Source organism: Magnolia sinica, chromosome 14 (genome assembly GCF_029962835.1).
Source record: "Magnolia sinica isolate HGM2019 chromosome 14, MsV1, whole genome shotgun sequence".
NCBI classification, from domain to species: domain Eukaryota; kingdom Viridiplantae; phylum Streptophyta; class Magnoliopsida; order Magnoliales; family Magnoliaceae; genus Magnolia; species Magnolia sinica.
The window spans coordinates 80,491,351-80,507,710 of record NC_080586.1 but is presented as its reverse complement, the minus strand read 5'-3'; the positions used below and the strand labels follow the sequence as shown (position 1 = coordinate 80,507,710).

Below are 16,360 nucleotides of genomic sequence, written 5' to 3'. Positions count from 1 at the left end.
CTGGGAAGTACAAGAACCGGGGTTGTGGACAATTTATGTTTGATTTCATTAACGCTCCTGACCTTCTCGTCGTCCACCCGGATACCCGTGGAAGTCACAACAAAGCCCAAAACAAATAACCTCTCAGTCAGAAAGATGTATTTTATAAGATTGAGGTACAACTAGTTTACGACTAGCACCTGTAACACTTGCTTGAGATGCTCCATATGGCCTGCTTCATTCTAATTATACATAAGTATATCATCAGAGTAGACCACCACGAACTGCCCAATGAATGGTTTCAAAACTTGGTTCATTAACCGCATGAATGTACTGGGAGTGCTCAAAAAACTAAAGGGCATGACCAACCATTCATACAGCCCCTCTTTGGTCTTAAGAGTTGTCTTCCACTCATCACCCGACCATATTCGGATTTGATGGTAGCCACTCTTCAAATCCAATTTAGAAAACAGTTTTGCACCCTCAAGCATGTCCAACATATCATATAGCCACGACATGGGAAACCTATACTTTATAGTAATCTTGTTGATCGCTTGAGTGTCTATAAACATACACCAACTCCCGTCTTTCTTAGGAGTTAATAGGGTCGGAACAGCGCATGCTCTGTCGGACTAGACACTTACGGATCAGTTCCTCCACTCGCCCCTATAGAATCTCGCACTCCTTTGGGCTCATCCGATAATGAGGGTGTAGCCCCTTGGACAAAATCAATGTGGTGTTGAATATTCCGTACAGGGGGATAAGGTCCCATCCTTCAATATCATGATTGGGTCGACCAAGTCAGGAACCCATCGGGAAGATCATCGGGCCAAATTTCTTTGAATTCATGCAGCAAAGATTGCATGACTTGCTGATTCTCTCGTTGCGCCGCTTCGAAAGCCGCTACAATTACAGTATAATTCCCTGGAGACCATCCACGAAATTATTGCTCGACCCATTGTTAGAAGCCATTGATCCAAAGAAAAGCCTGGCTTTGATACCAACTGATGCAGGGAAGGACACGATGAGGTCGATCATCATCTTCCTCGATCGATAAACGACTTGAATCCCCTAGGCAATCTTGAATCCATAAGAGATTTTTCTCGAATCCATGAGAGATAATATAAATATGAGAATCTTAATTGATTGAATGAATAAAAAATGAGTTTTTGCATTCTTAAGTAACCCTAAACAAACCCTAAAAATGTAATCAAAGAGTCTTAATCGAGTAAGGAAACAAATTCTGAAAAAACGAGTAAATTCCCGCATCCGTCGATTTGTTGTCGACCGGCTGAAATTGCTCAAAAACATCACGAGGCTAAAACTTGAAATTCTGTGAATTTCGACCTGTCAAACAGTATTTTGACCTATCGACAAGATCTATCAACCTGTCGAAACTGATAGGAATTGTCCAGCACCAATTCTGGAATTTCTTGCAGAATTTTGACCTGTAATTGGTCGATTGGTCGAACCATGCTAAATGTCATCGATCCTTCTTGGCTTCTTTTCTTCAGTCCATATTAGCCATGAATGTATCGACAAGATCTATCAACCTGTCAAAACTGGTAGGAATTGTCCAGCACCAATTCTGGAATTTCTTGCAGAATTTCGACCTGTAATTGGTCGATTGGTCTAACCATGCTAAATGTCATCGATCCTTGTTGGCTTCTTTTCTTCAGTCCATATTAGCCATGAACGTATCCGTGACCCGTTCTACATCAAGATTTCACACTAATCAATAATAATAATAAAAAACTGCTACGACCAACTGTTGCTTTTGGCAATTTCCAAAAAATTCAAAAAAGATACCAATCCTTGTAGTTCCAAATCAAGCAACAAAAAAAGGAAAAGAGGATCTTACGAGTAAATTCACCAAATATCAACAAATCTTGATAATCTTACAATTTTATTTTATTTTATTTATTTATTTTTTTAAATCTCAAATACTAATTGCTTGCTGTAAAAGAATCCCAATAAATTAGGACAAAAGGAACCCAAAAAACTATCCAGCAAGCCCTAGCTGCCACAGACCAGTTTATGCAAACAACTTGAAGAAAAACACCCCAAAAACCTAATGAATACTAAATGTCCAGCGACTTTTCAAAGAAAATTAGAATCTGTAGCAAGATCCCTCGTTAATTACATTCAATCGTTGATTAGGCTGCAACGACTCTCAAACTGAGAGAAATTTGAGAAAAAAGAAAAGAAAAGAAAATTGAAGTAAAAATGGAGAAGAGAGAAAAGGAGATCAAGAAGGGAGGAAAAGGAGAAAACCCTGGGAGTTTTTTTGCTCCGATGCCATGTTAGAGAGAAAAACGCCCCTAGGAGAGAAAAACTCTAACTAGTAAGTCCAGGCCCCTTCTTATTTATATCAAGTGATGCCCCAAATTACATAAAATACCCTTGAAACCAAGGGAAAAATAGGAAAAAGAAAAGAAAGAAAAATAATGAGAGAAATAAGAGGAAAATAGGAGAAGGCCTGCAATCCACAGAGAGAAGGCCACAGTCCACAGAGAGAGGACCCATGGTCCAGAACTATACATGTCTACAAGTTGTAAACAATTTACACAAAGCTCTGGATGTTGTGAAAGCCATTGTTTTGAATATTTGTATCGTATTGGCCGATATGGCCATATTATATCCTTATCGGCCTAATACGATGTACGAGGCATATTGGCCCACTCCAATAACTGGGGGCGATATGGCAGAGCTGGCTATGAAAGCCTAAATTTAAAACTTTTTTCAAAATTTCTCTTATTTTTCCTCCTCTCTCTGTTTTTTTTTTTTTTCATTTAAACGATGGAGAAGGGTTACATAGTCACTTTAGATAAGATCTAGAACTATTTTGGGGATGAAAACAAAGGATTTGAGTGGGATTTGATAAATCGAAGTGGATTTGACCATTATGGAAAAAAATTTTAAAAAAAAAGGAAAAAAAAAAGAAGGGAAAAGCCATCACCTTTTTTTTGTACTTCAATTTCCTTTTGTTGTATACCAATGTAATAGACCATAATCACTAAATCATGCTTGACTTGTGTTGAATTAGACCCTGTTTGGTTGACTTCCAACAGGTCAAGCCAACAAGCAACATTCTGATATATTAAAAAATCTGATAAACCATTAGATACGTGCCCAAAATACGAAAAAAAAAAAAAAAAGTAGGATAGATTCTTGAATATCTCATGTATTCCTTTTTTTTGATGAAGGATAGATTCTTGAATATCTAATGTATTCCTTTTTCTGATATCTCCCCTTATTTCTTTCGCTTAAAATAAAATTTTGATTGACGTGGGCCGATATAGTTCAATACAAGCAATACCAATACATGACGGTATACCGTATCATTTTTCTGTTGGGCTGATACGCCCCCGATTCCAATATTCAGGACCATGGTGAAAGGGGTGGAAACTCTTTAAACCTTGTAAATATCTCATTTAAAAAGGCAAGCAACTGATTCCACTTGGCAAGTTGAGTAACATTTTACCATGTAAACACTTTTATTTACACCTCCAATAGATCTTTTTTTCTTTTTCTTTTTCTCTTTTGAAAAAAGAATTAAAAATAAACACTGTACCCCTTTTCTCTCTCCCTAAAAACTACCAGTACCAAACACAAGAAACTAATTACCTAGTAAAGACTTCACCAGTACCTAAATTACCCCCAAGGGCACATTCGGAAATGTGGCAGCACACCAATCAGGAATGGAATCAACCACCCCTAATCACAAGCAGGTAAAACTTCAGGCCTAACCTGAGATTACACCAATCTCAGTGGTAACAGAAAAGCATGCTTTGAAAATAAATTGCAAATGCACCAGAAAAACAGAAAACTTTCAGAACCTTACCAGTAACCTGAAGCAAGCAACTTCCCTCCAATGACTTTTGGAGGCTTGCCCCATATATGAGCTTTGGGGTTTTTCTTGAAAACATGCTTTTGCTTGTTGGCTCCTCTAAAAACTCGATACCTGCACAAGACAAGGACAGTTTGAGAACTAGAAATTTCTAGAAACTGCCTACTAACAAAGTTTGCTATTTAAGGTAGGTGTTCCCCAAATGAATGCAATATCCTGATTGTCAAATAATAAAAAAAAGAAAAATGCTCTAGTGTGACAAGTGCATGGGAACATTCCACACACCCAGTGGACACATGAGCAGTCCATATCGTTGATCCAGTCCCCATTTGGTCCAAACCACTCCTCATAAGCCACCTTGATAAAAAATACACTAGTTGGAATTATCATAACTATCCAATCAATAGCATACAGAAGTGGAAGGTCAAGATCATTTACAGAAAAAGGAGGTCCAATCACCAATCTTTCATTCAGAGGACTTCACCTTTGATTTCTTACGGTTCTAAATAATCAATTTGGTTCAACCATGCCCACTCAGCATGATCTTTCCACAGTAGCTCAAGAAGGTTGGTTAGACCTACTGGACAGTCCAGATCAATGCTACTGCCCACATGTCCAAATGCAGCTAGGGGCGTGGGAATGCTCTCATGCACTGGAGTATTCTCCAATAAATATTGAAATTTGTTTACCCAATTAAAAAACTTAAGCAGTTGGCAACAACAGCTGCTTTTGTTAGCTCCACTTTGTTTCCCAAAAGCCACCAACCCTGGACCAGTGATAGAACAGTCAAATCACTTGAAAGAATCATAGACAATACATGGAAGAAATTGAGAGGGATATCAATGGTATTAATGGTTCAATTCACAAGCACAAATAATAATAATTGCTGTTGTACTTGAGCTCAGTACAAGAGATACATGACCGGTTGCTATGAAACTTTAGATGTAATTTATGTTAAAGGAATGCATTTATGCATATACCTGCAGAATATGTTGCCTGTGTTGGGGACAAGGTACTGAAATCTTTTGTATACCAGCTAACTCGCCATAAGAATGTAATTATTCAATAAACTCTCTTTCCACCTGTTCCTCCCTCCCTTGGTTGCACTATCCCCCCCATGAGAATCTCACAACATGATCTCTCTCTTCTTTCTCTGCTTTTCTGGATTATTAAGATTCAGATCTCAAAACATAGTATAAAAGCAGGCTGATCGAGGATATACCATTTGTCTTCTTTGGTCACCTCTTCTAACTGTGTTTGTGGTTTCAAGGTCGGGCCCACTTCACTAGTCCATGGGTACAGATGAGTGTAGAATCTGACAGGGGAGAATAAAGTATTCCAAGTATTGTCGAGGTTCTTTCACCATTAAAAGGTTAGTAAAATTTACTCAGATTTGATCTCGGCTGTTGATATTCATAATAGTGATCACAATCGGCATCTGATTTTTTGGACTTGCCGATTTTTATTTTTATTTTTTCCATCTAAGAATGAACAATCATTGTTATTTTGTTTGGGTGATGTTTTGATGTGTTCACCCAAAAGTTGCACAAAGTGTGATGCGAAGCGGCAACAGATTCAGGAGTGGGAGCAGGGAAGCATCTCTTTCAAAATGTTACCAAGTATAAACAGCTAGAAAATGTGATTCAAAGCGGGAGCAGCACCTGATCAGAAGGATCATGCAACTAATTTCGATCTTTGATGCAGTACCAATGTATGAAGCCAAATAATCAATGAGATCAATCAGAAAAATTAAATTAATTAAAAAAATCACAAACCATGCTAACATGATTACAAATCTCAAGATTCTAAGAAGAATTCATACATACTTCAGGGTTAAGTTGTCAAACATCATCCTACATGATCATTAAATACGGAAAATTGGGATCTAAAAGATGTAGGGATATACAAGGAGGAAAACCTAATACTATCTAGGGCTTGCTAAATCAAGATAAGGGTAAATCTAGGGTTAGAGAAATTTGGGGAAGAATGAAATTACAGCTTAATTGTTCCAATTGGATGAGAAAATTTTGGGGATTTGGGTCGTAATTAAAAGGAATTAGGGTTTGGATGATTGGGTGTTATGAAATTGAAGTGAATTAAGGGAATTAGGGTTTGGGGAATTTGGGAACTTAGGGTTAGGGTTTAGGTATAGGATAAGAGCATTTTGAAAGGGAATCAAAAGGAAAACAAAAGGGAAAGAGAGTGGCTGTATAAACCAGCCCGCAGGGTACACACGTGTGGCCGTACGATCACACATGTGAGGCTTGGGTGGCTAGGGTTTGATCCGTAGTGGAAGGGGTGATGGGGAAGGTCAAGGGAAAAGCAAAGAAGGGGTTTTGGAAGGCTCTTGGAGGTCTAGAACAAGAAGAAGATGAAATCTCAACTCAATACCTCAAATGGAGAAGAAAAAATCAATGGTTGATAGTTGGAAGCCTCTCACTTCTGTGGTTAAAGAAGTGCATCGCACCGACCTTCGTTCCAAATCATATGGAAGAAGTCTCCACATCACATGAAGAAGAAACAAAGAGCTTTTGTAGTTTTTTTTAGAGAAATTCCACCATTAAAGGGAGGTCACCCCCTTGCCGCAGGCATGTGTGATGTGATGTCCTTATCAACTCCCCTTGGCTAAGAAGAGTTCGCCTCTGGCGGACAAAAACTCTGGTAACGTTCAAGTATGTTTGGGTGTAAAGTCTGCAGCGCTGCCTCTGTAATCCACGTGCTATTCGAAATTGGTTTTTTCTTCCACTTGACAAGGAATTTCTGAAATCCCCCATGGCAAGTGGAAACCTTTTGTGCATATAGTATATCTTCAACTTGTTCGCTTCGAGTAGGCAAGGCGGGTAAGTGTGCCAAAGGCCGGGATTATGGATCAGGTAGAGGCCATAGGTTAGGGGCTGGGTCATTGTCTGTCACAGTCTGTGTGAGGGTTTGAAAATTGATCATAAGGCGAAGTAGCAGGACCCTCATATCGTACCAGATCATCCACATTAAAAGTAGAGGTAATTCCCTTGGCAGGTGGAAGGTCTACTACATATGTATTAGGACCCAATTTCCTTAGTATTTTGTATGGTCTTGCACTACACACTTGCAACTTCTTGACAACTCCTTATGGAAACCGTTCAGGCCTCATACGAACCATGACATAATCGCCTACTTGGAATTCCTGGAATTTGTGATGAGAATCAACAAGCGTTTTGTATTTTTCATTACTTAAATTAATCATCTTCTTGAGATCTATAGGTTTGCTGGCCTATGGGACAAATATCGGTATGAGATCTATAGGTTTCCTAGGTTTGTACCCATGCACAACCTCAAATGGACTCATGCCTATGGACCTATTAATGGAACTATTATATGCTAATTCGGCTCTAGGCAAAACGGTATCCCAAGTTCTGACGTGATCTCCCACATGGCACCTAAGCAGATTTTAAAGACTCCTATTAACAACCTTAGTCTGGCCGTCTGTTTGGGGTTGATAGATGAGAATTGAAGCCTTGTCCCCATCATGTGCCATAGTGTCTTCCAAAAATAGCTCATAAAGCGTACATCACGATCAGACACTATGGTCTTTGGTAGACCATGTAAACATACCACCTCCCCAAAGAAAAGTTTAACAACATTGGGAGCATCTGACGTTTTTCGAGCATGGAAAGAAATGGGCCATTTTGGAAAAAACAGTCCACAACCGCGAAGATGGAATTGTGTTTCTTGATAGTTTTTGGTATGCCCAACACGAAATCCATACTGATGTCCTCCCACGGAGCATATGGCACTGACAAAGGCGTATACAATCCCATATTTTGTTTTCTCTACTTCGCCAGTTAACAAGTCCCATACTGCCCAATGATCTTTGCTACATCTTGATTGAGACTTGGCCCATAAAATCTATCATTCACAAGGGCAACGGTCTTATCTCTCCCCAAATGACTAGCTATTCCTCCTGCATGAAGTTCCTAAACTAGGAAATCATGGAGGGAAGTACGGGGAATGCAAAAACTGTCATATTTAAATAGGCAATCATCAGTGATGACAAACTCGCGGTTGTCACTCGATTGACCATCTCGTAATGGCATGTACAACTCATCAAAGTCTGGGCCTATATGATACTCTTCTTTCAGTTGCTTAAACCCCTCAAACCTAGTCACTTCTACACTCATACTCTGGAGTAGTGATAGATCCGAACGGATGACAACCCCAAGTGCAGGGTTGCGATGTAGTTTTAACTCAGTGAGGCCAAGATCGAATCCATAGGAACTTATATTTATGCATTCTCAAAAACACATTAGAACTAGAACTAAACCTAGAATTAGAAGAAGTAATGGTGAATATATGAGTAACTAAAGGAAGAAATCAATAAAATAAAACATTAAAGCGCCAAGGATCCGAAGAAGTAATGGTGAATATCTGAGTAACTAAAGGAAGAAATCAATAAAATAAAACATTAAAGTGCCAAGGATCCACTTCTAGCCATTCTTAATGCCTATTTCACTTGATTCAATTAGAAAACTCAATTGAAATCGAAGTCCTATCCTATCCAGCCGGATAATAGAGCAGTTAATTCATAATTCTTAAACCGAAATAGATCTGAACTTCAATTAATTCAGTTCCCACATGAAGCACCAAGTTATTGAACGTAGGAATTCAAAGTATCTATCATGCCCATAGTCTATGATAGATCGATGAATTTTACATATTAATCCCTTGCAAAAGAGAAGCAGACAATCATAGCCTTCCTAAGCATACAAAGTGCCCGGAGTCGACAATAGGTCAAAATAAACAAAAACCAAAACTTTATTCAAATCAAGTAACTTGAATCAAAGTAAATTAGAATATCAAAAATAACTACAAGCCTCACCTCTTAGCCCTATCTAAAAGATTTAGCCAAACATTGTCATAGTCGAACTAAACTCAAACAAAAACATAAAAAAGAACTTAGAACCGAAATATTAGAGAAAAAGAATGACTACACGAAAGCTCTGTAACTCCTTGCTCTCTCCCAAACCCTAATTCGTATCTATAAGAGCGTAAATCACCCTCTTAAGAAAAACTCGTACCGACTTTGGACCAACTTCAAATTTTTGCACTTTTGTTACGCTTCGGTCGCACCGAATTTGTCTCTTGGCTCCAGCCAAATTTCCTCAAAAATCTTCTGTACTCTCTGTCTCCCTCAAGTCGCACTGAACCCTCCTTCGGTGGGACCAAACAACACTTCAGTCGCACCAACTGTCGAGCCAAATTAAGTCTAAAATTCACTGTTTGTTGCTGGACTGTTTTATGTACTTTCAATCTCACCGAACCAACCTCAAGTGGGACTGAACAGTTTGTTATTTCTATTATTGAACTGTGTGATTTTCCAAACTTTTCTCCATCTTTAATGCTTGGTTTTCTTAGATCTTTGGTAGTTAAATTCTCCAATGTTGTCCTCCATAAATCTAACTCTCCACTTGGTCATTCTTCGAGCATTAAATCATCGTTTTAATCATCCTTTTCATCTTAGCTCTTCAAATCACATCGCACAGCAAAACATACGTAATTAGATCAATTAAGCACACTTATGCTTATAAACCCAATGCACAATACGGGGGAAATATGCAATATTTCACACTCAACAAGTAGCGCCACATGACGACTAAGGGCATTGGCAGGGTTGTTCTCGACCCCGGCCTTATGCTTGAGAACGAAAGAATATTCCTGAATAAATTGAACTCATTAGCATGGCTAGGGTTTAGTTTCTTTGGGATTTAAGGTAACATAAGACCTCATGATCAGAAAACATGACAAATTATGGCGGTAATAAATAATGACGCCAATGGCCCAAGAACTGAACGACCACATAGAACTCCTTATCATAGGTAGAATACCATTGCTTTGCTTCATTCAACTTCTCACTAAGCACTCCACTTATACCTATACTAGATGTGTCACACGTAACCTCAAAGATTTTAGAAAAGTCCGGAAGGCACATGACAGGAGCTTCGCTCATTTTGCCCTTTATCTCTTTGAATGCTCTAGAGGTTGCTTTAGTAATGCAGGGGCATTTTCACACCGGGCTCGAGTGGGGTCGCTCGTGGGATGCAGGGGCACACTCGGGGTGGGTGCGACCCACGGTGATTAATGCGCATTTCACACCGGGCTTCAGTGAGGTAGCTCGTGGGATGTGGGGACAAGCTCGGGATGAGTGGTCGATGTAATTTGGGGCCCACGAAGGGGGTTCGGCCGAGGTCCTAACCCATGCGATGTGGGGCCTGGGCTATAAGATAAAGGGATTTATTCACCATACTCTAACAGTTTGAGCTTTTAGAGCAAGTGGTTAATTGTCCTACATCAAATTGCTATCAGAGCAGGAGCTCTCGTCTTCGAGACTCCTCACTGGGGATGATTAATGCAGGGGCATTTTAACACCGGGCTCGAGTAGGGTCGCTTGTGGGATGCAGGGGCACACTCGGGGTGGATGCGGCCCACGGAGGAGGTCTTGTGTTCGAGATTCATCACTGGGGGTGATTAATGCGCATTTCACACCAGGCTCGAGTGGGGTAGCCCATGGGATGAGGGGACACGCTCGGGGTGGGTGGCCTATGTGATTTAGGGCCCACGAAGGGGGTTCGGCCGAGGTCCTAACCCACACGATGTGAGGCCTGGGCTATGAGATAAAGGGATTTATTCGTCGTACTCTAACAGTTCGAAGTATTGGTATCGCTACAAGTTTCATTGGCCAGGGCAACGAAAACAATATCGATATCACCGATAATATCGCTGATAACTAGAAATGCGGGGAAACATAGGAAAAATCAAGGTGTTCCAAAACGGTAATGATGGTCGTAACGGCCACCACCGTTACCGTTATGATACGGGCCATATCAGCCATTAGGGCCCCCGTATCGACCGTTAGTGCTCTTTTTTTTATTTTTTGAAAAAAAAAACTGTTACAGGACCGTTATGAAGCTATTACGGGCCGTTTTTTCTGTAGTGGCCATTACGACTGTTACCATTACATAACTGATTTTGAATACCTGGGGGAAGAGAGAACGAAGATGATAGATGGAAGCCTCGCACCTCCGTTGAATGGGGAATGGAATCACACCACACCCAAGCTCTAAATCACATGGAGTATTTCTTCAAATCACACAAAGAAGAGAAAACACAAAGCTTTTTTTTTTTTTTTTTCTAAGTAATGGCATTAGGGCTTCACACACCCATCTTTCTCTTTTATAGTGTCAGAAAATACCTTTTACAAAAAGACGCTCTCAAATAAGATTCTCAACATAAAGACGCTTAATAAATTAAAAGTTGTTCCTAACTCCCTAATCTCAACACAAATATAAGGCACACCAAAAATAACAAGCATGTAAACAATCTAAACAACTAAACTATTTCATAGCCCATGGGGGTCCACGATCAAGATGTCCAATGATGATGATCTAACAGTCCAATCATTGTGTCCACCTAATCCAATGGTCTGATGTGTCCATCAAACTCCTATATGCAGCCCACGTGCATCTTCCCAGTGTGAGGTCTTCAAAGATACGCGAACACGCACGTGAGGTCTTCAATGTGGCTAGGAGTGTGAATTGGATGTAATGGTCGTCTAGCCATAAGGAGATTGGCTCAGCCCTCTTCCTCTAGTATGGTGCTTGAATGTCCTCATCACATGGTGACCATAATGTTTCTGTAAAAGCTACTGAAAGTCAAGCCACTAATAGTATTAGTGACTCCAATCCCACTGGTGGTCTCACTCAAGTCCCCTGCACTGAATATGAGTCCAGATCCAAATCATGAAAATATCAAGAGAAACCTTTATCGAGCACAACTCTTGTGCAAATAGGTACCTACGACTTTTGCCTGTCATGTTACTTTCTTCTACCAATAGCCCTTAAGAAAATTAACTTGTGAACCACTAATCAAGTCTAGTACATTAAAAATCCTTTTCTTTCATTGATCATACTAGTCGTCAAAAAGTGCAAGTAGCGGATGGCACCTTTACGAACATAGAGGGAAAATGTTTACCCTATTTCTTCCAACTTGTCCTTGTCCTCAGTTCTTTTATGCCCACAATCTCTGCTAACACGTTATCTAAAAGTAATCTCACAAAGTCTTTAAACCATTCTGTAACCTTTTTCATACTCATTTTTCAGGACCTGAAGATGAAGAAGGTGGTTGGTGATGGTCATTAAGAATATGGATTATATCCTCTGGACTCTCGTACTAGCTCTCGCCATACTACTTCAGTGTGAATAATGAACTTCATGTGTGGCATTGTCAGTTTGGCCATCTTTCCAATAGTGAAATATGTGAACTTTCAAAATATCATAATAGTTTGTTTCCTCTCTGAAAAATAATTTAATTAATACATTCTAATGGTTAGACATCTCCTATAACTGCTTATGTTGGATCTCATTATTTTGTATCTTTCAGTAACGATGCATCACATATGATTGAGAGATACCTCAAGAAAAACAAAACAGAAGTCTTTCAGCACTTTAAAACCTCTCACAAATGGATGTGCAACCAATTTCAGACAACCATCTTGACTCTTCCCAGTGATAATGGAGGAGAATACATTTCTACAGAATTTATTTTATTTTATTTTATTTTTGGGTTAGCTTGTAAGTACACACCCATGTCAGTACACACTCGATGTTAGCCACCCCCACTAGGGATCGATACCAAGACCTCAAGTGTTGAAACGAGGTAGTTCCACTCAGTCTGCCAGTTGAGCTATGGATCTGGGTGTCATTTCTACAGAATTTCAAGCATACTAAAGAGGGGCATGGTATTGAATATCAAACCTCATGTTCACATACTCTCAACAAAATGAAGTGGCCAAACAAAAAATCCCCATTTACTTTAAGCTAGTAAGGCCCTCTTGGTAGAAATGCAGGTATCTATTGGTTTGATAGTGCTTACCGCATGCTAATTAACCGTTTACCTATTATAGTTTAGGAAGGTTTGATAGAAATGCAGGTATATATTGGTTTGATAGTGCACCCTCGGGATACGAATACATATCGGTTATCGCACGGGATATATTGGTTGTATCACATAATGTATCGCTGTTGTTGGGAAACATGGGAACATTGGTCGAATTTTTCAAGGAAACTTCAAGGATTGTTGAAAAAGACATAATTACACATTTAGAAATCAAAACATTACAAAAAAAAAAAGTGCACATAATAGGGGATTCCTTTGTATGGGGTCCTAATACATGCATTGTCCAACTAAACTGATGCAAGTATATTTAAAGTATATTTATATAATTTATAAACATAAGAAGACATGCATGGAAACACAAGCAATACATTCAAAGCAAAAGAAGAATCACTATATTAGGTGACATGTTTGATTTTGTGTTTGGATACAAAGATTATAACTGATTTGCGAGAAATTGAGAAATTTTGATTTTTCCCAATTTTCTGTAACTTTCCCCCTATCCCCAAAATCTTGAAATCGAAGCCCCAAATCCATGATTTTCATGAAAAACATGAAGAATCATAGATTTGTAATCATTTGACACTGATTTAACGTGATTTACAACAACAAAAATGGATTGCAAATTGAAAATGCTCACCATATCGAATAGGTGGGGGATATATCGACACTACCTATGCATTTCGTATCGCACAAGTGGGATACAAGTTATATCGTAGGATATATCGGCCAATATCGTTGATATTTAAAACACTGCCTGGAACAATCCGAAAATATTCTTCCAGACTTCCTTAACGAATGACACAAACACTGGGATGATAAACTGCTCTTCTAAAAATTTTCCACCATCAGTACCCTATCTCCTTCTCTAACAGATCCCTTCTATAGATAGGGGTCAAACTGTGGAGCTACCGACAAGTGAACCGCTTCGTAAAACTAGGGTGTCTCGATTCTAAGCTAACTTAACAAAGAAAGGGAATACCTCTTCAAGCGGTCTTTCACCACACCTAATGTCCTCCAAAAATCGGATGCGACAGCGCCCAAGCAAAATCCGACCCAATCTTTGAATCTGCTTGCCACACTCTTAAGTTCATATTTCATAACCACCTTCCTTGTTGATGATGCTCTGCAAAGAGAAGAGTCCTTAGCAAACCATGCTCCTAACCTAGTTCCATATTTTCTTCTTATCATTTTTTCCATAGGCTAGCCTCTTCCGAACCAAACATCCACAACCATTTTACCTAGGAGAGCTTGATCATTAACCTTTAGCTCCCCTAATGTCGGCTCCACCGATAAATGTTGGATTTTGTATCTCCTTCCCTTGCAATGAAATTTATGGCATACCTCCCGCTCCTTCACAAAGGAAATCGCATGTTATCCACTCCAAACTAGCCACCACCATTGAAACAAAGCCATCACGTAGATTAGTGTATTTGACATTACTGCCTTAATTAGCACTAATCTTCCTCCTACAGACAAATGTCTACTTTTCCATCTACAAAGCTTTCTTTTGATTCTTTCTATTACCTTGTCACATAGATGTTTCTAAATGCAAAATGGAAGGCCAAGGTAAGATGACAGGAGACTATCAACTTTCTAAAAATCTCCATCAAGGCCCAGACATCCTCATCTAAAGTTATATGCCCAATAAAGTTATGTGCCCAATAACTCCTCTTATGGATATTGATCTTCAACCCCGAAACCACATCAAACAACCTAGAGTTTTCCTCAAATATCCATTCTCTTAATATTTGAATTGCCAATAAAAGCGTATCATCCATAAACTAGAGTTGACATATCCAGTGAGAAAAACTCTCCACTTGGAACCATTTTATGAAGATCTACTTCTACCCCTCTTGTCCAAGATCCTACGTAGCACCCCACTACCACAACCAACCAAAATGAAAACAACGGATCACCTGTTTAAGCCCTTTCAAAGCCTTAAAGAAGCCTTTAGTTGATCCATTCAATAGGATCAAGAATCTAGCTAAGTGAACACATTCCTTTAGGCAACGCCTCGACTTCTCACCATAACCCAAACGAGCTAGCATGTAATCAAGTTCGAATTGACATGATCATATACTTTCGCCAAATCTAATTTGAACAAAATCCCCTCTATACTTCCTTTATGCCAAGAACTTGTGCATTTGTGAGCTATTAAAGCCTCGTTGAGGATCTACCAACCAAACATAAAAGCTCCTTGAGCCTTAGAAATGATGGAACCCAACACTCCTTTGATATGGAGGCTAGGATTTTAGCCAGATCTTACGTGGGCTTCCAATCAAAATAATTGTGCTCTTCCTTCAAAGTTAGGGTTATGAAGGATACACCCAACACCGCAGAAAGTCTCCATCTTTCACCAAATTCCTAAGAAAATTCCATTAAACCCTCATTTACCACCTCCCAAAATACCTTGAAGAAAGCCATAGAATACCCATCTGGACCTAGAAAGAATGCACTGACTCTTTAATTTCCCTTTCATTTTCTAAAATTTTTGCCTCTAGCTCCAAAATTTGAGCAAACGATAAATTTTCTGACTTTAGCCGCTTCCACCCCTCGTCTAATAGGAGATCTAAGTAGAATTTTACAATTCACCACAGTTGGTTTTTATCCTAAACTCTCACCCTATGAACCAACAAACTATGGATCTTGTTTGATCATACCCTAGCACTAGCAACACTATGGAAGAATGTGTTTTTGTCCCCTTCCTTAAGCCACATCGCCCTTGACCATTGCCTTCACTTAAAATTTCCTCTTCCTTTAGTACCCTTTTGTAATCGATATACTTGAAGACCATCAATCCTTTCCTCCTTTGCTAACGAATCCCCTTCCACAAAGTCCATTACCTAAATCTTATGAAGGATATTCTCTTTCACCTCCTCTTTGGCAGAAGAACTCTTTGCAACAATGCCTTAGCTTATCTTTGTTAAGACACCACTTGACTAATAATCTATACCCTACACAACTATCTGCCTAAAATGATTTTTGTCAATCCTTCACCTGCTAAGCAAACCCTCGACCTCAAGCCACATAAGCTCAAAGTAGAAAGGTCTTGGGCCCCAATTTTCCTCCTCCGACAATGGTGTGTCGTAAAGGCCATTACGGGGCCGGAAAAAATGACCTATAACCGTCATTAACGGCACGTTTGTCCCTTGTAAAGGCCATAACAACCCCATAATGGTCTGTTACAGGCCATATATAGGTTTTTTGGATTATTATTTTTTTCAACATTACGGGCAAATACAAGTTTTTGGGATTTTTATTTTTTATTTTTTCAATAAGAAAAGAGACCATAATGGTGTCCATTATGACCCGTATCATAAAGATAACGGAGGTGGCCGTTACAACCACCATTACGATTATGGAGTACCTCGCCTCTGACAGTAAAATGGGGAACTGGCCGAATATAGGCCTCGATAGGCCCCATTGATGAACCTGCGGGAAGATTTCAAACCAATCGTCCAAAACCATGAACTTATCTAATCTTGACATACTCCAACCGATCTTGTCCATTCGAACATGTGAATTTCACGACCTCCAGGGGAAGATCCACCGTTTCTTTCCTCTTGAGCCAATCTAAAAAAGTCTCTCATACTTGTAATCTTG

The 16,360-nt window shown here is 39.4% G+C and overlaps 1 protein-coding gene across 1 annotated transcript in view; it reads right to left on the bottom strand.

Moving 5' to 3' along the window:
* Nucleotides 1-16,360, bottom strand: part of LOC131224703 (delta(14)-sterol reductase-like) — a 93,020-nt gene that overhangs the window by 14,343 nt on the left and 62,317 nt on the right. Inside the window, exons 10-11 of the mRNA XM_058220013.1 lie at nucleotides 4,519-4,595; nucleotides 3,824-3,943 (exon numbers count right to left, since the gene is read on the bottom strand). Coding sequence (XP_058075996.1) covers nucleotides 3,824-3,943; nucleotides 4,519-4,595 — 197 coding nt within the window. The remainder of the gene's footprint in view (nucleotides 1-3,823; nucleotides 3,944-4,518; nucleotides 4,596-16,360) is intronic.